The sequence below is a fragment of the Poecilia reticulata genome, chromosome 1, assembly GCF_904066995.2.
Source record: "Poecilia reticulata chromosome 1, P_reticulata-male-v2, whole genome shotgun sequence".
Lineage (NCBI taxonomy): Eukaryota > Metazoa > Chordata > Actinopteri > Cyprinodontiformes > Poeciliidae > Poecilia > Poecilia reticulata.
Window position 1 is genome coordinate 26,656,928 of NC_088830.1, and position 22,682 is coordinate 26,679,609.

At 37.2% G+C, this 22,682-nt stretch overlaps 3 protein-coding genes and 2 long non-coding RNA genes across 5 annotated transcripts; 1 reads left to right on the forward strand and 4 right to left on the reverse strand.

Annotated features, from left to right (window-relative positions):
* Positions 1-834: 834 nt before the first annotated feature.
* On the reverse strand, positions 835-7,324 carry commd1 (copper metabolism (Murr1) domain containing 1). Its single transcript, XM_008418004.2, has 3 exons — positions 7,124-7,324; positions 4,403-4,693; positions 835-1,314 (listed from the first exon to the last, which is right to left on the reverse strand). Exons 1-3 carry the CDS (start codon positions 7,295-7,297, stop codon positions 1,207-1,209), a joined length of 573 nt encoding a protein of 190 aa, XP_008416226.2. The 5' UTR covers positions 7,298-7,324; the 3' UTR covers positions 835-1,206.
* A 992-nt stretch (positions 7,325-8,316) lies between these two features.
* LOC103469933 (uncharacterized) lies at positions 8,317-11,959 on the reverse strand. The gene is made up of 4 exons (XM_081610429.1): positions 11,892-11,959; positions 11,582-11,620; positions 11,235-11,350; positions 8,317-9,584 (listed from the first exon to the last, which is right to left on the reverse strand). Exons 3-4 carry the CDS (start codon positions 11,348-11,350, stop codon positions 8,612-8,614), a joined length of 1,089 nt encoding a protein of 362 aa, XP_081466555.1. The 5' UTR covers positions 11,582-11,620; positions 11,892-11,959; the 3' UTR covers positions 8,317-8,611.
* Positions 11,960-12,589: 630 nt separating this feature from the next.
* On the forward strand, positions 12,590-22,409 carry LOC145552661 (uncharacterized). The gene is made up of 3 exons (XR_014088810.1): positions 12,590-12,936; positions 19,784-19,866; positions 22,107-22,409. It is a non-coding gene; the product is annotated as an uncharacterized LOC145552661 (long non-coding RNA).
* Positions 15,168-17,816, reverse strand: LOC103469942 (uncharacterized). Its single transcript, XM_081598028.1, has 4 exons — positions 17,785-17,816; positions 17,656-17,696; positions 17,361-17,470; positions 15,168-16,500 (listed from the first exon to the last, which is right to left on the reverse strand). The coding sequence occupies exons 3-4, from the start codon at positions 17,468-17,470 to the stop codon at positions 15,447-15,449; spliced, it is 1,164 nt and encodes a 387-aa protein (XP_081454154.1). The 5' UTR covers positions 17,656-17,696; positions 17,785-17,816; the 3' UTR covers positions 15,168-15,446.
* LOC145548004 (uncharacterized) lies at positions 20,790-21,444 on the reverse strand. The gene is made up of 2 exons (XR_014084339.1): positions 21,182-21,444; positions 20,790-20,908 (listed from the first exon to the last, which is right to left on the reverse strand). It is a non-coding gene; the product is annotated as an uncharacterized LOC145548004 (long non-coding RNA).
* Positions 22,410-22,682: the final 273 nt, after the last annotated feature.

Here is a 22,682-nt window from a genome sequence, read left to right on the forward strand (position 1 = left end):
ACCATCACATGCCTCAGTGGTTCAGACAACAAAAGCAGACTTTACCCTCAGCACAATCAGTAATAAGTGGGAGGACATGTTGCAACCCTATCATTAGGGTTAATAAAGGGCAAACACAGGGGGAAAAAGCAAAAAGCCCCAAATCTCAGTTTTTCCAAGTCAAAGAAAAGCTCGGAGAAAATATACTCCCAGAAATGTAACTTTTTCTTAGTTTATTACTAAATCAGTCTGATGTTGGATAATTAAAACAATATGGTGCTCTGAACAAAGTTCACACAGTCTCGCTTTTAAAATCTCGTGATTTTATTGCAGGAGCCGTTTACTGCTCGTCAGATATGGTGCATGCGCACCGCTGAGTCATCTACTCTGATGTAACCTGATCTATATCCCAAACGGCTTCAGACAAATACGTTGAAAACAAACACAACTTTAACTACAGTTGTTTAATCCAGTAATAAATGACCATGCACTAACTGTGTTTATTTGACAAAACATGTCTGTTACGTACAGAAGTAGACAGCTTAAAATTACCGTTCAGATCCAATCATGGTAATAAAAAAACCAAACCGTTGCTTTGATAAGTGTTACACAAACACCGTGCCGCTGTGCAGGTTTTTAGGTTTCTCTTTCCTACTCATAAATAATTGATAAGACACCAGGTGGACTCACTGGTGTCACTATCGTCCTAAATGTATATAATCTTTATGTCTTTTATCTGATCAACAATATAAAAAAAACAGCAGAAGAACATCACAGTTCTTATCAGAAACACAGATTCTTCTCCAAGAAATCATAAACCTCCCACAAAAGTAAGGAGCAGACCTACGACCTGACTGGACAATTACATTTTTATTTTAAAAAAGTTATTTGCACTCGGACAGAAAACATCTAAATTACATGATATTACGTTGAGTGTTACATTTGCTTCATTCAATATTACAGCATATCAAGCAGGTTAAATTCAAAGCAGATGGATTTCTGGCAATAAAAAAAAAAAGATTTTTGAACAGCATCAGGTTATTATTTTACATAATTTATATGAACCTGGAGCCATCGCTCTATTGTGGCCTAACTTACAGGTGATTTTACAATGAAGACAATCGTTTCTCCCAGGTTGGTGTAAAACCACCACTTTTCTGGCCAGAAAATACAGCTGGACCTGCTCAGAAGTCCAGTAACTGTCAGTGTGACAAACTTTCTGGGGTTTCATGTACGTTGAACTATTCTGTCTATGCTCTCCTGGATGTCGGCCATCTTCTTCAGCACCTGGTTCACCTTGGTCTCATCAAACTCCAGACACAAAAACTCTGAGTCCTGATAGGAAACGAGGAAAAAGGTGGAAGGAAGAACAGTAATTTTATTATAGGAAGCATATTATTAACACTCCCTTGCAGAAAGCTGTGGGATATCTGTTCATCAGTGCAGAAGTTACACATCAGGCTGATGAAACAAAACAAGCTGACATGCAATAGCTGTGTTTCCGTTACAAATGTGCGCATAATTTTGTGGCAAAAAAAAAAAATTTTGCAATTGCAAAGTAGAAATGCAATTAAAAATCACACATAAATAAATCTGTTCATGTAACTCATTAAAAAAAAAATACTTTTTCATGTTTTGCGCCAGCGAAAACATCAGGTTGTTGATCATGTCACTCTTGTGACTTGTGTGTCAAAAAAGTGTTTCCACTGCAGTTTTGCAAGAAAAACCAATTTCAACACAGCTGAAAAAGCACCTCAACTTACCACAAAAACATTAAATAATTAGTTTTTTTAAAAATGTGGCATGTTTCCATTAAGCAAATTTATTTTAGAAAACTGTGTAATTGTAGGGTCAACGGAAATGCAGCTACTGTTATTAAACAGGAAATACAGTAAAATGTATTTAAATTATATGGTTTATTTCATTTACTACGTACGGAGCCACCTGCAGGCCTTGGGGGAAAAATATGTTGCATTATCTTAAATAAGCAAATACACCCAGGTCTACTTTGCATACAGTCACAAATGTCTATTCAAACTTTCAAATGTAGACACATTTAATTAAAGAGCCTCAGTGAAAACGTGTTTATATGTTCTTAACTCATTAAGAGTGCAAAAAACTTATTGAAAATTGATTTTTTTTTTGCACTTAGGTTTGTGGTACATTTCCTAAAGAACATACAATATTAGACTGATCAAAAGTTTTGCAAGGGAACACAAAAGAAAAAAAATCCTCCATGTCCAGAGGGGGCTCTGTAACATAAACCATAAAACTACTGAAATAATTTACAAATTACAGGCAAAAAAAATAAAGCATTACCTTATTGATAATGTATTTATTTATATGCCATAGTGTAGTATTACAACAAAAATGAGTAAAGTGGTAAAATACTTATATTTAAGTAAATAAATAAATATTTACTTCATGTCAGCTGAGACGTCAGCTGACATGAAGACGTCAGCTGATGACGTCTCCATGTAAAAACCAGAGGAAAACATGACCACTGTTGGTCATTTATGATAAAGAACACGAGTTAAATTACTAATGTTGTGGATTTCCTTTGAGGGGTTAACCTCTGTGAGGTTTTTGTCTGGGAGAGCCTCTGAAGCTGCTTTCAGTGAAATTGAAAAAAACAAATGTAGCTTAGTCATGGGGCTGAGGCTTATGAAAAGCTACAAGTAATCTGGTCACATTCAGATCCAGGCCTCCAGCCACGATGAAATCTGTCTTCTAATCCAGCTCTGAGCCAGTCTGTCAGCTGTGTTTACTGTAATTCAGGCTGTCTAAAACCAGGAATGTTCCCTGTGTTTCACCCGTATCAGTAGCCCAAATGATTCACAATAGTTAGCAACCCAGAGATCAATATGCAGATCTCTGGGTAATCTTTGAGTTAAGCACAAGCTATTTAGTTGAGATTTTATATCAAACCTGATCTACAAACAACACATCTATTGTTGAAATAATTAATGAATTAGTTAAGATCCATTGATTACTGAAATAATTGTCAACTAATTTAATAACTGATTAATTGTTAACAGGAGTATACAGACTCAAGAAAGGCAATTTGCTGAAAGAATAGTAACCTCAGAGCAGTAACTAAGTCAAAACTGTACAGAAATTATATATATAAATTTTGCGTTTAATATTTTTTAAAAAAATTCTTCATCTGTGAATATTTTCTACCTAGAGCTCCTCAAGTAGCTTTAGCATCACCTGCTTCAAATTCTGTAAAACAAAATCTCTAATTAAGCCTTTTTAGACAAATATATTGTTACTGATTTAAATATAAAGATACTAATGCTTTCTTGGCTCGTGATGAAAGTCCTTTCATTCACTTCCAAGTATTGTGGTAAATTATGACTGTTTTTTAAAACCCATTCTGCTTTTCAACTCTCACTGTCACTGGAAAGACTGACAGTTTCACAACATTTATTTTCTTAGTTGTATTTTATGGACATTACACGCCCAGTTAGTCTAAACCATTTCTATTAACGCTCTTTTTTGCTAAAAAAAAATAAGTCAAAGTACAGGTGGGCAATAAATCAATTTATATATCAAAATCCATCCAATAGAATACTTAATAATTTGAATGAACTCCCGATCCAGAGCCACACAGCATCCTGGGAAATGTAGTAAGCAGAGGAAAGGCTTTAGCCTCTCAACCTCTCATGGCTAGCTAAGTAAAGCTGGTGGATACCTAGCAACCATAGCAACTCACTCACTCTGTGGTTACCTAGCAACAAACTGTCACTTGGCAAGAAACAGATAAAGGTTCCACCAGATAACTAAATAAATATAAAAAACAACAGTGTGGAATGAGGAAAACAGCTAGAGAGGAAACACAGCAGAAACTAGCAGTAATATATATATATATATATATATATATATATATATATATATATATATATATAATAACACTGCAAAAACACAAAGTCTTACTGAGTATTTTGGGTTTAGTTTCTAGAGCAAATATCTTATTACACTTGAAATATGACAAATGTACTTATAAATAACTTTTCAGTAAGAAATTTGAGCTTGTTTTAAGTCAATAATTCCTTAATATTGATGAAAAAGTACTAGTTTCATTAGCAGATTATTTCACTTTTAACAAGATATTTTCCCCATGTTTTAAGTGAAATATTAAGGAATTATTGGCTTACAACGAGCTTGTATATCTTGTTTAAAAGTTACTTGAAAGTTATTTTTCTCTTATTTCAAGTGTAATAAGATATTTGCAGTAGAAACTAGTCCAAAAATACTTGGTAAGATTCTATGTTTATGCAGTGAAATAATTATTGATATCGACTGATATGAAATGCATGTATTGTAATCTGTTTTTCAGCTATATTTCCCAAGCCCTCAGTCAAATATAAATAAATATTCCTCATATGTTCTGCTGATATGTGTGTAAAGCGACGCCAACCTGTCCAGCTCTGCCAAGCTCCAGTTCCATCAGGGCGACTGGCCCTCTGTGGTCAGCGTTCCCATGGCTGTCACCGGTTTGGAGGTCCACTCTCCAGGAGAGGCCCCTGAGGGTGGGCTCCCAGCGATGCTGAGCCAACAGGCTCTCCCTCACCCGTACTCGCTGGCTCTTCCAGAAGCGAGAGAGAGCGGCGGCCTGCTCAGCACTCAGCCCGCCGCCACCGTGCCTCTTGGTCTGAGCTGTGAGGAAGGCCTCCAGCTGGGCGTGGTCCATGTCTGCCGTGGCGATGGACTTCAGAGCAAGAAGAGAGCAAAACGAGGATCAGACTGGGTGTTTGGATTCTGCGACTTCACTGTTCATTTCTGTTCAGCCTTTCTGGCACATTCAAGCTGATGAACTCCCTATATAATATTGACTGGACCACATATTACTGAAGTAATTTAAAAACACTTTAGTCATATAAACCAAGCATTCAATTGTTTTTTAAAAATTAAATAAAATCATTTGAATGTCACAATGAAACAATTACAGAAGCCAAGAATTGACGTTTTTCCGCAGATACTTTTTCCACAATGGTTTTCTCAAGACTATAAGATAATGAGCCAATTTCCTGATTAATTTCTCATTTTTCGCATATATATTTTTTCGCTAATTTTCTCAAGAAAATTACCAAGTTACAAGTTACCTTTCAGATCGTCTTCTTGAGAGAACGAATTCATTTCCAGATTGTTTTCACATATACATTTTCCCAATAATGTCCTCGAGATAACGTGTTAATGTCCTGATGTTTTTCTCAAACACACACACATGTTTAAGACACACCAATCATCTCATAATTCAAGAACACCACTGGGAAATTAATTTGTTATGCCAAGAAAACAATCAGAAAATTAACTCGTTATCTCAAGTAAACCATCGGGGAAAATCCTGTAATCAGAAAACGTAAGAAAATGTAGTTTATTTTTAAGGTCACATCTCTACAAAAAGTCAAAGTTTATTGCGGCTTTTCCAGTTGCATCCTAACTAAAATCATTTCTTAGAAGAGTGCTGCAAGAAAAGGATCCATTTCTTCTTTTTTTATGTGGTTCTTTAAATTGTTTACATGAAATGTAGTAGCTGCAAAATATATCAATAGACAATTGTTATCTAAATGATTTTTATTTCAAGATTTATGTATGGAAATTCTGCATTCAAACCATATCTTTTGCCAGTTGGACAGACAAAACATTATTTCAAGAAACATCTTCCTCTTTTAAAAATAATCCCAAATTTGGAACAGGTTGCCACCAGTAATGAAATTACTATTAAAATAATAGTTTTACATGCTAAATTCTGGATTGCACAGAAGCCGTATTTTACAGTAAGTTTTAAATATATTTACTTCTATTACTATCTTCGTGTTTAATTTATAAAGCCCTATCCAAGGACTATGCTCACAAATTGGCCTTTTGCAACAGCTTCTTTTAAATGCAACTTTATTCTTCGTCTTATCTCTGTTTAAATTTTTTTTTAAATGAAACAAAACATTTGAAAAAAATAAAAGTTTCTGAGGTCTTTCCGCCCTAGTTGTATATTTTAAATTACAAACACGGGTGTATGTGTCACTTTGTTTCTCATCCGTTTTTTTTCTCTTAGTGAGAAAAATTACATGCTAAAATTAAATAAAGGTAAACTTAAGCTCTGATAGATGTTAAGGCAAAACTGTGGCTGTGACGTTTAAATTAGCAGACAATGCTGCCCTCTGTTCATCCATCCATCCATCCATCCATCCATTTTCTTCCGCTTATCCGGGGTCGGGTCGCGGGGGCAGCAGCTTCAGAAGGGAGGCCCAGACTTCCCTCTCCCCAGCCACTTCTTCCAGCTCCTCCGGGGGAATCCCAAGGCGTTCCCAGGCCAGCCGAGAGACGTAATCCCTCCAGCGTGTCCTGGGTCTTCCCCGAGGCCTCCTCCCGGTGGGACGTGCCCGGAACACCTCACCAGGGAGGCGTCCAGGAGGCATCCTTACCAGATGCCCGAGCCACCTCAACTGGCTCCTCTCGACGTGGAGGAGCAGCGGCTCTACACTGAGTCCCTCCCGGATGACCGAGCTTCTCACCCTATCTCTAAGGGAGAGCCCAGCCACCCTGCGGAGGAAACTCATTTCGGCCGCTTGTACCCGTGATCTCGTTCTTTCGGTCATGACCCAAAGCTCATGACCATAGATGAGGGTGGGAACGTAGATCGACCGGTAAATCGAGAGCTTCGCTTTTTGGCTCAGCTCTCTCTTCACCACGACGGACCGGTACAGCGCCCGCTTCACAGTAGACGCTGCCCCAATCCGCCTGTCGATCTCCCGCTCCCTCAAAACTGTGGCTGTGACGTTTAAATTAGCAGACAATGCTGCCCTCTGTTGACAACCATTAATAAACGAAGCAGGGGTACGCAAATAACTTCATTATTTGGTGTTAATTTACAAATAATATCTAAAACGTTTAGCATTCATTTTAAGTTAGCTTTGAAGAGGGCGCAGTTAAAATCGTAACCGTCAATGGCTAAAAGCCATGACTAATGTTGAGCCTGAACCCTGGAAATACAAAGAGTTTATTATCTTAGAATTTATATTAAAGAGTTTTTCTAACACTAAAAATACTCTTTAGTACCTTTAATAGTAATGACAATGCATAAATACTTGTTTTGGGCTGTTTGTTTGTATCTGCAGACAGGAAGAAAGAATTTTCTTACCTTTATGAGCCCTTTCATTTTTTCGAACAAAACTTTGAATTCCTCCTGCGGCATTTCCGGATACAGCTCATTTTTCAGCAACTCCTCCGTAATTTCGCTTTTATTATAATACACCATCTGAGCTATTCCGCTCAGTAAACCGCTCAAAGATTTTGCTACTTCCACGTCCGCCATGTTTACGTGCGGGTCACATGAGTGGGTGAAGGCCATCACGTGTCAAATACAGATGCATGGCATTGTGGGAGTTGTAGTTATTGCATTTCAGGTTGACTAAAAGCGTGTGAAGATAATATACTTAAGTTTAGAGTGTTTAGAGTAGCACTACTTCAACATATTTTTACTTAAATAAAGGTAAAAAAGTAGCCGTCCAAGAAATTACTCAAGTAAGAGTAAAGAAGTATTTTGTTAAGTGGCTCCGTAAGAGTAACTGATAATAACATCTGATCATGTAATATTTAACTCTTTATTTCTCCAAGTTAGCAGGGGGATGTATTTTTTGGCAAAGCAAATTATTAGCCTGCCAATATCTGCATCCCCTGTTTATTGTCCTATTGGTGTGGAATTTATAGCTCAGATAACAAGTGTGATTATGCAGAAAAGGTGAAATCCCTCTTAGCTCTTTATTTCTTCAAGTTTGGAGGAGGATGCATGTTTTGGCAAAGCAAATTATTAGCTTGCTAATATTTCCATGCCCTATCTATTTTGATGATGATGATTTTCCTGACACATACTACGTTGTGGGGACCAATTGCTCCTTGTGGGGACCGAAGACTGGTCCCCACAAGGGTAAACCCTGTTTATGGGTCAGAGTTAGGACTAAGGTGTGAATTGAGTTTTGGTTAGGGTTAGGTATGTGATGGATAGGGTTAGGAAAAGGGTAAAGGTAAGGTTTAGGCTGTAGAAATGAATGGAAGTCAATGGAAAGTCCCCACAAAGATAGCCATGCAAACGTGTGTGTGTGTGTGTGTGTGTGTGTGTGTGCGCGTGTGTGTGTATGTGTGGGGTGCGCCGTTATTGTGTTTGCATACACCTCAGAAAGTAGTTGCGTCCCTGCATTCACTGGATAGTTAGCTCAGATCTGCACAGGGATGAACGGAACGTTTTCTGACAGAAATACTACATTTCAGCAAACAAATACTCTTACTTTAAAACTGATGCAGTTAAAGTGTGATGGGCAGAAGGAGACATTAAAATGCTGAAGCAAACTTTAATCAAAAGCAGAGAAAATGTCAAAAGACAATTGTACAGGTTCCACGTAAATAGTTGGAATTCTGTGAGATAAAAAGCAAAACATGAACTAACTTTCAAGTAGTTCATGTCTATACAGATAAATGAATTATGTTTATTTAGCCAGACAAAGCCAACAGTTTCATCAGTTTAAATAAAGGAAATAAGAAAATTTTTGCAAAGTAGCTGATTTTTTAACTCATGGCCCTTATTGTGTTGTTCAAAATTTGGCATAGCAGTTTGCTATGCACTGTTAGCTTTCTACCCCCTTCTCTTGCCTCTACGCTTACGTCTACGTGATTTTCTCATCTTGCCTCCTTTTCCGCGTTTACGTGATTTTCTCATCTTGCCTCCTTTTCCGCGTTTACGTGATTTTCTCATCTTGCCTCCTTTTCCGCGTTTACGTGATTTTCTCATCTTGCCTCCTTTTCCGCGTTTACGTGATTTTCTCATCTTGCCTCCTTTTCCGCGTTTACGTGATTTTCTCATCTTGCCTCCTTTTCCGCGTTTACGTGATTTTCTCATCTTGCCTCCTTTTCCACGTTTACCTGATTTTCTCACCTTGCCTCCTTTTCCACCTTTACCTTCTTCTATAACCTCTCCACCTTCTTCACTAGTATCTGAGCCTGTGTCAATCCCATTATTTGAACCTGAAATTGCGCCTTCATCACTTCCTGCAGGCGGCTCAGGTGCACCTACTGCTGTCTCTTCGTCGCCATTTGATTGTATTGTATCTGCAACGCAGGATGGTGCAACATCATCGCCTGCTTTGCAGTTTGTGCACTGAAAAGAATCGCTTGGCTCATAACAACGGAATATGTTTTCAAGGCCAAACTTTGAAAGCTCTTGCTGTTTGAACAGTGCAGCCCTCTGAAGCGTGTCAGCATCAGCAACATCAGCTACTTTAGAAAACACAAAAGCGTAACTCTTCCAGTTCTGAACAACGTCACTGATCTTGTTGTCAATGCCATTTGCATCAGGGTATCCTTCGGAGTAGACGATGAGGACGTTACCATCACTGCTTTTTATCAGGGGTTGTATTTTCTCTAGAACCTGGGCCAGCGCTCCAGACTGGACAGCTGCAACGACCCTGGTGCCTTGGTACACTTGACCTGCTGAAATAGCTTGTTTCACTGCATCTGCAGGGTCATCCTTAAGAACTTCTGCAAGACTGTCTAAGTCTTGGTTCACAGGGAGGTTGACAGCCAGACTGTAGCTGTCACCCAGAGCATACCTATCAAAAAGACACACATAAATTATGAGTATTCCAGTTCATATCAGATGATCATTTGATAAGATAAAAAAAAAACCTTGAGTCAGTCTGACAATTGCATTTTATTGCAGAAAACTACAAGATATCACTTTGTTAAAATTAATTTGCCTGTACAGTTTTTAAATTGTTTATTTTCATTACTATAACTGCCATTGTTGTTGTTTTTTGTGTCATTTCGACATAGCAAAGATATAATGTATGACAAGGATCATTGTACAGTTTCAGAAGTCAAAAATTTGTTTGAAGAACTCTGAAATGTTTAGATCAATCTCAGATATTTTCTTAGAAATGTTTCTTTTTTAAGAAAATTTCAGATTTTTTAAGAAAATTTTTTTTTTTTGCATAAATTTAGTCACCCTAATATACTGATGGACATAACACAGTTATTTCGAAAATACTTACTTTAGCATGAAAAAGATTAATAAAATATCAACATATTTACCAAACAAAATTAAGCGTTTTCAAAAGCACTTTGTTTTTTAAAACAAAATTATATCAACAATGGTATAGCAAGGACTAAATTAAGTGGTTGTTTAGTTTAAAATATGAGCAATAAATAAATAAATAAATTTAAAAAACCTGATCCGTCCCAGATTCGTGTTAATCAAATCTTTGCCTTGCGACAGAAAAAAAAAAGTCCATGAAAGTTCTGAAATACCACGTGACGCCACCAGGTGGCGGAAACGTCAGTAACATCTTAAAATTTTAATGAGACGCATCATGCAGAGCGGACGTCTACATCTCCAGTGTCCTTCGACCTTTGGATGCATCTCTGCTTCAACACCTCAAAAGGTTTAATTGCCTAGCAAGTTTTTGTAAACAATTCATTTGATTCAGCTGCATCATCAGTGGCATCAGAGGCATTTTGGCCAGTGTGGCTAAAGCTGCGATTCTCCAAAACACTGTAGGTGATTTAATTACTATTTCCTTTGAAATTCAGTGGAGTGTGGACGAAGCAAGACAGATGATAAACCATTAAAAATGATTACATGATTGTTGTGATTTCTAGTACAGAAAGCATTCAACGCAGCGTAATGTTCTGTCACCTTTTGGCCTTTTATGGCTAAATTATTGCTCTTACACCAAACCTGTACAAAAAAAACTGCAACTCTCATGCCTGAACCACAAAGAACGTTACCAGAACTTATTCAGCATATGTGTTTCTGTCTATCTTTTAGCGCATTAACTGTTTTGGAGAAACCAAAAAAGTGTAAAAAAAAAATTGCGAAATTGAGGAAGATCATTTGGATGTTGACATCTCCTTTCCTAATGTAATACTTCAAAATGCAAGTAAAGAAATGTTGATAGAACCGCAATCACTGACCCTTTTTCTATATTAGTTTTATTATTTTTGTTATTCATTTGAGAGAGTATTTCTCTATAATTTCAACTTTCCCTAAAATAATAATGTCTGATGCTTTTCAGTGCACTGCAGCCTTTTTTCCAGTGATTTTGCAAAATCCCAGCATCCAAGTTGGCTCTGCGTCTCTACTGCTCTGGTTTTCTAATTCAACAAATTGAATGTCAAATAACCTGTAAATAAGTTGATGCAATCCCATATTCTTGAGGATAAAAGACACAAGAAACAATGAAAACTGATTTAAAACTTACTCATTTTTGAGGTTTTGTATAATATTGGTTAGCCAGTCCTGGTTTACAGCGGCTAAACTGCGTTGAGGAGACAGGAAGACGGCCAGACCCAGAACCACCCAGCACAGGACAGCCATCTGGATGGATCAAATCCGACATTAAGACAATAATAAAAGCAGCAACCAAGTTCATGACAAACCATGCAACGATTATATTTTAATATGTAAATTCAAGTCACATTTTATCGTTAATTTTAAATAGGTTTCTTTGTCTCATTAGTTTTACAGGTTAACCTTTAAAAATCTTGACCAGGGAATGTCTTGTCCCTGGTCAAATAAATTTGAAAATATAAATAAATTGAGTTTTACCTTTCTGCTGAGTTTCAGGGGGATCTGCCAGCTGCAGGTCTGATGAAATGACAGAAAATTGCAAGGTTTTATAGTTCAAATTTTAAAAAATATATATTGTATTACACCTGTTAAACCACATTTATCTGTTTTAGAGATTATTTATTTATTGGCAAATTCAGTTATTGGTTACAAATTTATTAAATTTTATACTACTTTTTTGCAATTGAAAGTTGTCTAATTTTTTTCATAAATAATGACTAAGCAACACAAACATAATCCAAGCTGCTGTGCATTTTTCATCAAGAAGTTGTTATAATAATATTGTTACCTCTCGTTAGATGCACCAGGAGTCTTCCACTTTGTCTGGGTGCTATCCAGTTCTGCTATAACGATGCTCGGATGGGATGTAATTTTTATTATATGTGTGAACAGGAAGTGAACACCTCATTGGACAACGCCTGCAAATAAGGCTGAACCTATCACACTCGAACCGCATCGAGCCTCGACAGATGCTTTTACTAGAATTGTGATAAAATAATGGGTTGCTCAAGAATATCTTACTTGTGTTTAGCAGAGCCTCACCTGCCATCATGGAAAAATAATATACAATATAAAATCATTTATATTGCTATTTTCATGTACTATAAAGTATCTGCTTTTTACTTAGCTTAACCAATTCTGATTAGTTTTTCTTCAAAATCGCTGGATTTTCGCATTTTCCCATTCAAATGCTCAGAAGCGAAGCCGGTGAGGCAGCAGCGAGCTGAGCCTCACCTGGGATTGCGCAACCTCTCGCTAACTGCACTGGCTGCCATTATATGACAGCATGTTCATCCTGTCTGTACACTGGCATTAAAATGGCTAAAAACATTTAATATATGGGCTGATTTTCCATAATTTTGCTTATGTACATAATGTACAGTGTTTTTTGTCACCAGCTGTGTGTGTATAGTGTTTTGTGTGCAGAGGAGTGATAACAAACGGCAGAGAACAGACTCGAGGTGAGGCAGGCAGTTCTCTTGCCTTAGCGCTAGGGGCGCTCATGTTCCCAGATATTGTGACTGCACAACTGCAGAGTAAGACACAGTGAGCTAGCCATGGAGCTAGCTCAAATAAGCTCAAATAAGTAAAGTACAGCGAAACATTTGTTTTCTTCTCTCTTCCGACGTGAACATGAAAGACTACATTTCTACACTTAAACAGTTTTCTAAAGTGGATTTTCAATTGAAGCAGGAGATAATAACTAAAGGAAGAGCAACACCGGAGCTGAAAGTTTTACTTCAAGACAGTTTGATGATTCTCAAACGGAGTAGAAAAGACATGCCGAGGATAGACTTGGCTTTGGATGAACGGATATTTTTGTGCACGTAAAGGTAAGACAGCAATAAGATGTTTTTGTTTAGTTTTTTAATTAAATGTGCGTTTTGTGGGCTACAGTTAATGTTTAAATAATTCAGTAAAGTAGAAGCGGTAGCTAATCTACCACAGCAATTATTTATTAATAAAACATTAAGCCTAAAACGTACTATAACAACAAACTAAATGTTCAGTTCTGTGTGCAAAATTCTTGAATGTTTTTTGGTGTTAAATCTTAAAACATGAAGTGGCATTGTTGTCAGTTGCTATGGCAACGAGTCTGCGTGTAGCGTGGCGAATACAGATCACTTTGCTGTGGATCATAGCACGAAATTAATACCTACATTTCTAAGTTTCGCTGAGTTAACGCGGCTATGGATGAATGTAAAAGATTAGTCGTTTTGCCCCCCAGCGTTGTGTGCCTGCGCGAAATTTCCGTACGTGAAATAACATGCATAGTGTATAAGTTGTAAGTCAGTTCCTCACCAGCAATAAACCTCGCCGCACGTCACTGTCCTCTTTGGGGTTTTGGTATATTTGGTGGAATAAGAATATATGCCTGATGGATCATCCTCTTCCAATTATTTGTATTTTGTACCACTCAACTCAAGGAAGAGGAACTTAAAAAGGCATAAAAGTATTTCACTTAAAGCAATCATTCAAGTATTCCACTTAAAGCAAATCATTCAATTAAGGCGTTCTTGCACCAAAATGGTCATAAGTTTGCATATATTATGACCCGACATTTTCACAGATCTGTTTGAAGTTTTAAAGCATGGAATATATCAATAAGGTTATTATTCTTCAGTGGTCTCTCTAGTCAGTCAGTCCATCTGATCAGCTTTGACATAATGTCCAGATCACCGTATCGTTGATCACAACCTTCAGTATTTCTGCACATCGCTTGTTAATATCAGTCAGAATGTCTGTGATGCAGCACAATGTGTCCTAAAATGCAACAATGGCTGCATTGAGCTTCTGCATGTGTGCATGTGGTTGTGTATGTTTAGAAAAGCACAGTTTAATCACTCTGTTGTCCATGCTGATTTAAAATTACTAAATTAACTCTAAATGTGTGTTGTAGAATCAACAGATTCAACATAAAATCACCCTCATACTTCCTTATATGAATGCTGCTTTAAATGATTAGCTTTACAACTACATTAAAACAAGATAACATTTTTAATATATGAATATGCAATATAATATATGAAGGGCAAGGCTGGAGAAAGGCTGGCCAACGAACAGCTTTCGTCTCTACAGCCCCTCCTCCGTTGTAAAGTCTCAGTCCTGTTGGTTAATGTTTGTTTGGTTCTAATCAACAACAACAACAACAACAACAGCAACAACAAAAAAACTGTTTTTCTTTCTAAGTTGTAGAATTTCCTTGTTTGTCAAACTAAAGCTTTTCTCCATAGCCTTTCTGAATCCCTCATATTCCTACATCTTTGCCTCTGTGACCACAGAAGCTGCAGGCCGTCTGGTGATCTGATACCTGCCAGCTGTTTCAAGAGGTTACGTCAGGGTAGTCTTCCAGTCTAGCCTGAAGACTTACTTTCTTATCTTGACAACTTCCACCACTCTTTGTTTTCACAAACATGACCCAGGTCTGCCTGTAGCCTCCCTGCCAGTTGATGAAACTCCCTACCAGGTGGTGCTCAATATATAGCTCTGACCTAATACCACAAGTCTGATGATTACAAAACTGACCAGTAAACCATTGACAGGATAGAAAACACACATTTGAGCCAAGCCTCAAACACACCTTCTGCTTGGACATCCCATGCCAGCAAAGCTCAGATACAGTTTGTGGAAGCTGTTCCTCCTCATCACAACCTTCCTGATAGATTCATTTTTCTCCAAACAAACATTACTGCCCCCACAAGCACAACCTCCGTGTCTTTCTTGCTATATATGTAAAGTCTAGCAAGATATCAACCAAAACCTTTGACTCAAAAACCTTTTTGCGATGCCCAGAATTAGCATGCCAACCTCATACCTGACTTCTTCCTGCAGGAATTTGATCTACATTAGTCCCCGGTGCTTTTTATGGCTGTGGCCAAAACCCAGGAGTCCAGACTCAACACCAGTTCTGTTCATTCTAAAGCAACATCATTACAAAACAGTTGCTTTTCTTATTGCAGTGAGCAGCTTCTGTTAGTTTTTACACAAATTTTAAAACCGTTTACATGCACAAAAGTAAGGCTAAACAGTTTTCTGTACAAAACCACAAACAACACATTTTAAGTTCATTTTTTTACTTTTAATGCAGGCAAACAATGTTTTACAATGTTCAATATGGATGCTTTTTAAAAATATGCATAAAACATTATTTCATTGAAAACAACTTTTTTACTTGACTGTATTAGATTTTAAAAATTAAGATTGATCAATACTTTGTTGGTTTCAAAGTTGCTTTATTGTATCCTCAAAACCCGTGACAGCTTTTGTCCTTGTTTTCTGGTTTTAGACACTTTGCCTGTTCTCATCCTACCACATTTGGTTTGGCCTTCCTTTTTCTTTTACCCTATGACATCTTTCCACGTCCTCCTCTTCCTCCTTTTCCTCCTCTTGACCTGCCACCTTGTGCACGTCTTCCTCCATTTTCCCTTTTGCCACCTTGTGCACGTCTTCCTCCATTTTCCCTCTTGCCACCTTGTGCACGTCTTCCTCCATTTTCCCTTTTGCCACCTTGTGCACGTCTTCCTCCATTTTCCCTTTTGCCACCTTGTGCACGTCTTCCTCCATTTTCCCTTTTGCCACCTTGTGCACGTCTTCCTCCATTTTCCCTCTTGCCACCTTGTGCACGTCTTCCTCCATTTTCCCTCTTGCCACCTTGTGCACGTCTTCCTCCTTTTGCCACATTGTCACCTTTCGTACTTCTTCCTCCTCCCACCTTGTGATGCATTGGACATTTTCTTACTGTTCCCACATTGCCTTGTTTTCCTCCTACTCTCTTCACCTTGCCACCTTTCCTACGTTCTCCTCCTCCTCCTCTCCTCCCCCTTCCACCTCCTCTAGCTTTTTTAATTCTGCGTTTTTCCAACTCTGTGACGTCATTTGATGGTGGTGTGTCTACAAGGCAGGAAGGAGCAACATTTTCAACAGAGCCGCAGTTTGTGCACCGGAAAGAACCACCAGGTTCATAACAGCGAAATATATTTTCTAGTCCAAATTTGGAAAGCTCCTGCTGCTTAAAGAGCTCAGCCCTTGTCGACATCCCAGCATCAGCAACATCAAATACTTTGGAAAATACGAAGGCGTAACATCCCCAACTTTGAATGATTTTGTTAATGTTGGCAGCAATGCCATTCTCATTTATATTTTGGTATTTTTCAGAATAGATTATGATGGTGTTGCCCTGGCTTCCTGTTTGGCTGACTTTTATTTTCTCTAGCACATGGGATATCGCGAGTGACTGTGTTGATGCTGTCATTCTTTTGCCTTGGTACACGTCACCCTTTGAAACCGCTGTTTTCACTGCATCTGGTGGGTCTTCCTGCAGAACCTCCATCAGACGGCTTGCATCTTGGTTCTGTGGTATATTTACAGCCCAACTGGACGTGTCACCCAGCTGATACCTGTCAAAGAAAAGTATTTCACAACTATCACTATTGATTTTAGTGTAAAACATTGGAATATAGAAGGTTTTATTAAAGACTTGAACAGGTTAGGATAGGTCTATGGGCCAAACAAAACATGTTCAGAAAATCACTTTAAATCCAAATTAGCTGCTGCTCAAACACATGCACAATCAAATGACTGTACATCTTTGAAAAGCAAAAGTAGAGCCTCCTGCACAACCAACAACTAACTGCAGCAAATGGTTTCTGAACAGTAGTTAACAACAAGACACTTGTCTTTTCCAGCAGCCATTGTACAGAGCATACAGCGGTAAAACCAGCCAATCAAATGTGCTAGAGCTCTGCTTGGGTTGCCTGGTGACAGGTTGGGCTTTGCTAAGGTTGGTAGGTAGCTTCTGGGTTCTGGGTAGGAAGCGTCTGGTCGGGGATTTGTTTAAGAGCTTGGGTTGTTTTTAAAAGTACCGGTAGTAAAAACCCAAATCAAAGTACAAAACATTTTTTTATACTAATATACATTGTTTCTCCTTTGGCATCTAGGGCCACTGGTTTTTGAAACTGGTATTTTGTGGATTATAAGTCAAAAAATGGAGGTAATGGCAGAGAAAACGTTTTTACTTCGGGTTATAAAACCGTTTGAAATCAGAGGCTTTTTTAGCAAAACTATAGCATCCAAGTGAAGCACCAGGTTGTGTCTTCAATATTAAAACTACAGTCTTAATAATGAAAACATTACTCAGAAAATATCTGTTGAGCACAAGTCAGTTCTCACTATAGAGAGTTCAAGGCCATAGTTTTCTATGCTTCACTCTCTCTGCTTCTGTAGCTTATAGGTGGAACAAAACAAATCAATTACTCACTTGTTCTTGATGGTTTGCACAATATCTGAAAGCCATTTCTGGTCTAAAGCAGCCAGAGTGTTTCCAGCAGACAGGAAGAAGATCACAGTCACCCAGAACAGGCCTTTCATCTGAGCAGGGAAAAATTTACAAAGTAAATTATTTGAATTCACATAACAAAAGAAATATTTTAAGTTTATATTTTAGTATTTCATTGTAAGAAACTGCCTATTAAGTTGAGTTTGTAGATGCTTATTTTACAGATATGCTTTGTTGTTTTATTACTTAATAAAAAATATATTTTAAAATGTTACACCTTCCTGTCGGTAGCCAGCTGGATTCGCTGGTCCAGCTGCCCTAAAAGATTCAAACAAATAACAAATGTTTTATTTTTAGCAGTTTTAATTTAAAGAGTGAAAAGAGGTATTTTTATTAAATGTTCTACCTTAGATGCAGTTCAGAGGTTTTCTGCTCCACTTGTCAACGTGTTGATGAACCTGACACACTGAAGAGCTTTATTTTATAGGAGCCTCTCAGTCACAGCAAACCCCAGCTGGAGCACGTATTAGTTTATGATGAAATGTTATATTTCAAAACCTTTCTGACTCGTAAATAAGAAAGCAAACAGGAGCTAATAAGAGGATATTCTAAATATTTGAGTATTTGAAGTTTGTGAAAATGTAATTAATTTAAAATATTAAATTAGTTGGGGGATTAAAAAAAAGATAAAAGATCCAGGAAACAGATTGTGTGAAGCTACATCCTGATGCATTTTGTCTATTTCTCTAATTTGTTTGAATGTGGAAATAAATGCAACCATAAAAAGTTTTTGGTGGTTGACACCAAACCAACTAACTCAGCTATTTAGAAATACTGTTCTTTGGACAGCTGAGTCTAAAATTATTTATTTGCATCCCAGAACAGAGAACATGGCATGAATCAAACGCAGGAAAAAGGCAAAAGAGCATCGTAACTGTGAAGCACAGCGCTGGAAGAGTCATGATGTGGGAACGTTTTTCTGCAGCAGGACTTGAACTGCTGCCATGATAACTGTGCATCAGGACAGCGGAGTGTTAGGGCTACTCTAAAAAAATAAAGAGAATAATATTACAAGGATAAAGTCGTAACATTTGGACAACTATGTTGTATGATAATAAGATTTAAAACGAGTCATAATATTAAGATTCTCGCAATATTGTAACTTTAGTCTCGCACAACTTAATTCTAATGTTTCAACTTTTTTTTCTTGTGATTTTATAACTTTATTCTTGTCATTTTGCCTTATTCTGGCCTTAACTCCCCATCATCAGAAGGAGCTTCAGGAAAATATGAGACCTTTTTCCATAAAAATGATTATTAAGCTAGAGCAGAACTGGACACTGCAACATAACAACATGGACGACTTAGAAAAGCTTTACAAACATAAAACCTCTCAAACATTTAACAGCTGGAAGACTGATGTAAGAAACTGGTGAATGACTGAGATAACTATCTAGCTGAAGATATTTTGATCATTTTGTGAATATTTCTTTTGAAACAATTGAATTCTCGCACATTTTTCACACGTAAATATACATTTGTTTACACCAATTATTTGACCTCATAAAACTGATATCATCAGCCAATTAAAAACTAAAAACTTCTCCTTGGTTTCACCGTGGTGGGAATCATTTCATGTGTGCAAAGCTGAGAGCAGCTTCTTCATTAATTCACTCCATGTTTTATGAATTTCCATCCTTCCATCCATTTTCTTACACCCTTGTCCCTCAGTGGGTCAGGAGTGTTGCTGGTTCCTCTCCAGCTAACGCTCCGGGCGAGAGGCGGGGTCACCCTGGACAGGTCGCCAGTCTGTCGCAGAGCAACACAAAGACACACAGGACACACAATCATGCACACACACACTCACACCTAGGGGCAATTTAGACAGACCAATTAACCTGACAGTCATGTTTTTGGACTGTGGGAGGAAACCGGAGTACCCGGAGAAAACCCATGCATGCACAGGAAGAACATGCAAACTCCATGCAGAAAGACCGGGGCCGGGAATCGAACCCAGAACCTTCTTGCTGCAAGGCAACAGCTCTACCAACTGCGCCACTGTGCAGCCCGTTTTGTGAATTTGTGTCAGTAATAAGGAAAGTGTCCATTGTTGTCAAGGGATATAGGATTACAAATTGGTTTTTGTTAGGATTTAGAACGTACTTGTTTTGTAGTGCATACATTTTAACATACACATATTTTAATTTTAAAAAATTCTTCACTTGAATGCAAATTATTCTAATTGAAATAAACCAGGGAGGAAAATAAAGTTTCTAATACATATTTCTACATCAGAGTAGATTTTATGTTGTCAGGTGGATGATGTGTAGAAAATTCCTGCATGACTTTTAATGTTTAACGTTGCTGTTTTTGCAACACGTTCATTTCCTCTTTTCTGTCTGTAGAGACAACGGCGTGTTGCTGCAGCTTAGAGCTACATGAACCGTGAAATTATTTCTCTGTGAACCGTGAAATGCTTCGTCATGAGGTAATGACCGACAGAAAAGCTGTGGTTCAAAACACATTTTCACAACATCTCTTATCTGCACTCATCGTGTTTGTTTCTGAATGCTCACCAAAAGAAGTCGAGACAAAGCTAGATTTGATGATAGTTTGAAAGCAAAAACTAAATTGTAATTAAACTGAATATTTTTTTGAAGAGGATGATTGAATATTTTAAACTCTGAAGGGGATTTACTAGAGTTATTGTTTTGCACCTGAAAAGAATAAGAAGGCAAACAGAAGTCAGTTCCAACAACTCTCCGTTGATAAGCTGGTTCCTTACTCTGTTGTGTATATACTTTTTCTTTTTCTGTCTTTTTGTTTTAAAAATACATTTATTGAACTTTATAAACCCTTAATTGTCGCCCACAAAACATTTAAATGAAAGCAGTGGTGGGTAAAGTATTTAAAAAATGTTCTCAAGTAAAAGTAAAAAGTAGCCATCCAAGCAATTACTCAAGTAAGCGTAGAAAAGTAAAAAGTCTATTGAAGTACTTAGTAGATGATCAAATTATTATCTGAAGCTTTATTCTTCCCTCCTTTGATTTTTTTCCTCAAGCTTTTAAGTCCTGATTCTTTTGTCTTTTCTACATAGACTATTGATGGTCAGGTTTTTTTTTTTTTTTCTTAAAAACAGAGATCTTCATATCTTCTCTGCTGCTATAGTGTTCGTATGAATGCTATGAAGTTGTTTTTGGTTTTACATTTCTGTGGTTATTTACATTTTTAATCGACTTTGAAATAATTACAGTCACTGTGCCTTTGTAATCATGTGGTTTTAAGTTTTCATTTTGAGCAAACAGAGTTATTTACATAAATGCAATGACTTCTAATGAAACAGCTTTTTTTGTTATGAGCACCAGGTTTATTATAGCGGTAAAACAATAAATCAGCTGTTTAACAACGAAACAAGACGTGGGATTTTTTATTGCAACCTCATGAAGTGAAATTACGTTGTCAGCTGCGCAGCGTTATGAGGTTCTTGGTAACTTCAGGTCCTTGTTGCTAATTTTCTCCATCACCTGCACCTGAAAGAACAGTGACAATATAAACAAGTTAAATGTGTTAAAATTAAACAGTAATTTAGTCAACTTTTGGACTTCTGGCTCTGTAATCTAAAAACGGTTTGCTAAAACAATGTAATACTTTGCAGGTAATTTTGTTTTAATATAACATAAAAAATACTTCCTTCATTTGTAAATATCCCACTTTTATTTCTGGCTTGTTACGGTTGTTCAGGATTAAAAATGTACAGTTTTAATACAGATTTGATTCGGTCATTTTGATTTAGGCTGCCTCACCGTTTGAAGACGCTGGAGCTTCTTCTGGTTTACTTGCTTTCCCAGTGAGTTTTTCCCTGTTAGGAAACAAAACACGGCTTGTTAGGATGATAATAGGTTCTTTTCTTATTGCATATAAACTGAAGCCTTGTGATAAAAAAAAGGAAAACAATATTTTGAGTGGTAAAATAAAATTATCCAGTAATACATAAATGCATATTTCCTTGTTTTGGCTCATTTAGCACTATGAGCTAAATTCACCATTCAGCAGCATTTCGGTCATAAATAATGCATTTTAATAAGCTATCATAACCATCTGCAGCATAAAAAGGTTATATGAGCTCATTGTAGTTTAATGATATAGAGGTTTTTATGACACTTTAAGCAGAATATGAGTCTGTGCAGTTTTTCTGAGCTTTTTTAAAGTTACTACAACCCAAAACATAATGAAAGGTTTTCAATGAGATTTTAGAAAATGTGTAAAGTCTGAGCAGCTTTTATCAAAGTCTGTAGAACTGGTTCATCTGCAAAGTACAAGGGAGAACTATTTAACTAGTGAAGTAACGAACTTATTCAGATTTTTCTGAAAATATCCTTTGCCAGCATTGCTACATGTGTCAGTTTACTCCTCTCTGCAACTCAAAGTCGGGTTTTTGACGGCACCATGTTGAAATTAGTGATGCTGTCTTTGCCAAACTGAAGTAATTTTGTAAAACAACAAAACATAGAGGTGCATAGACTGTAAAACATTTTGAAGGTGGTTTAACTGCTGTACGTTTATCTTTCACAAACTCACGTCTAGCTTTAAAATCAAAAACTTTAAAGACAGTAGAAGACAGTAGACACGACTAAATGCGGCTCAAATGTTTTAAAGTGTGTATCAACACTAATAATGTACCATATTCCATGAGTCCAGTAATTCTGACTTACTTTATTTTTTCCATAGACCTCGAGCATTTCTGTCGTGTGAACTTTGCTCTTCTGCCGTGGTTCCAGTTGACAGAAGAAGTCCCACAATCACAACCAGCACACAAAGTCCAGTCAGCTGTTTGATTAAAAGATGCTTTAATTAAAGAAGCGGCGCTTTTAATTCAGAGCTGTGACAAAAATTTACTATACACAAGGAGGGCAATGACATATAGAAGGCTGTAATTTAAAATATCTGTCAGTAAACGAGAGCCTGGAATGTTTTTGGATTCTTAAAAGAATAAAACATCTGATTATTTAAATATTTTCTGTCATATGTGCACCAAAGCATTATGGAACAGAGTCTCTTTAGTTCAAAACAAAATCACATTTTAACAAATTCTTCCTTCTGTCAAAGTGTTTTTCTTTAAAATGTGTCTTTTTACCTGAAAGCTGGAGCTTCAGAAGGTTTCCTGTTCGCTTCCTGCGTTGAATCCTCTGAGCAGCCAAATGGCATTTTTATAGAGAAATGAGTGGATGGCTATTTGCCTGCCAAAGTCATTGGGATCTTATCTAAACATACAAATTGGTTTTTTTGAATTTATTCAAAAGAAGG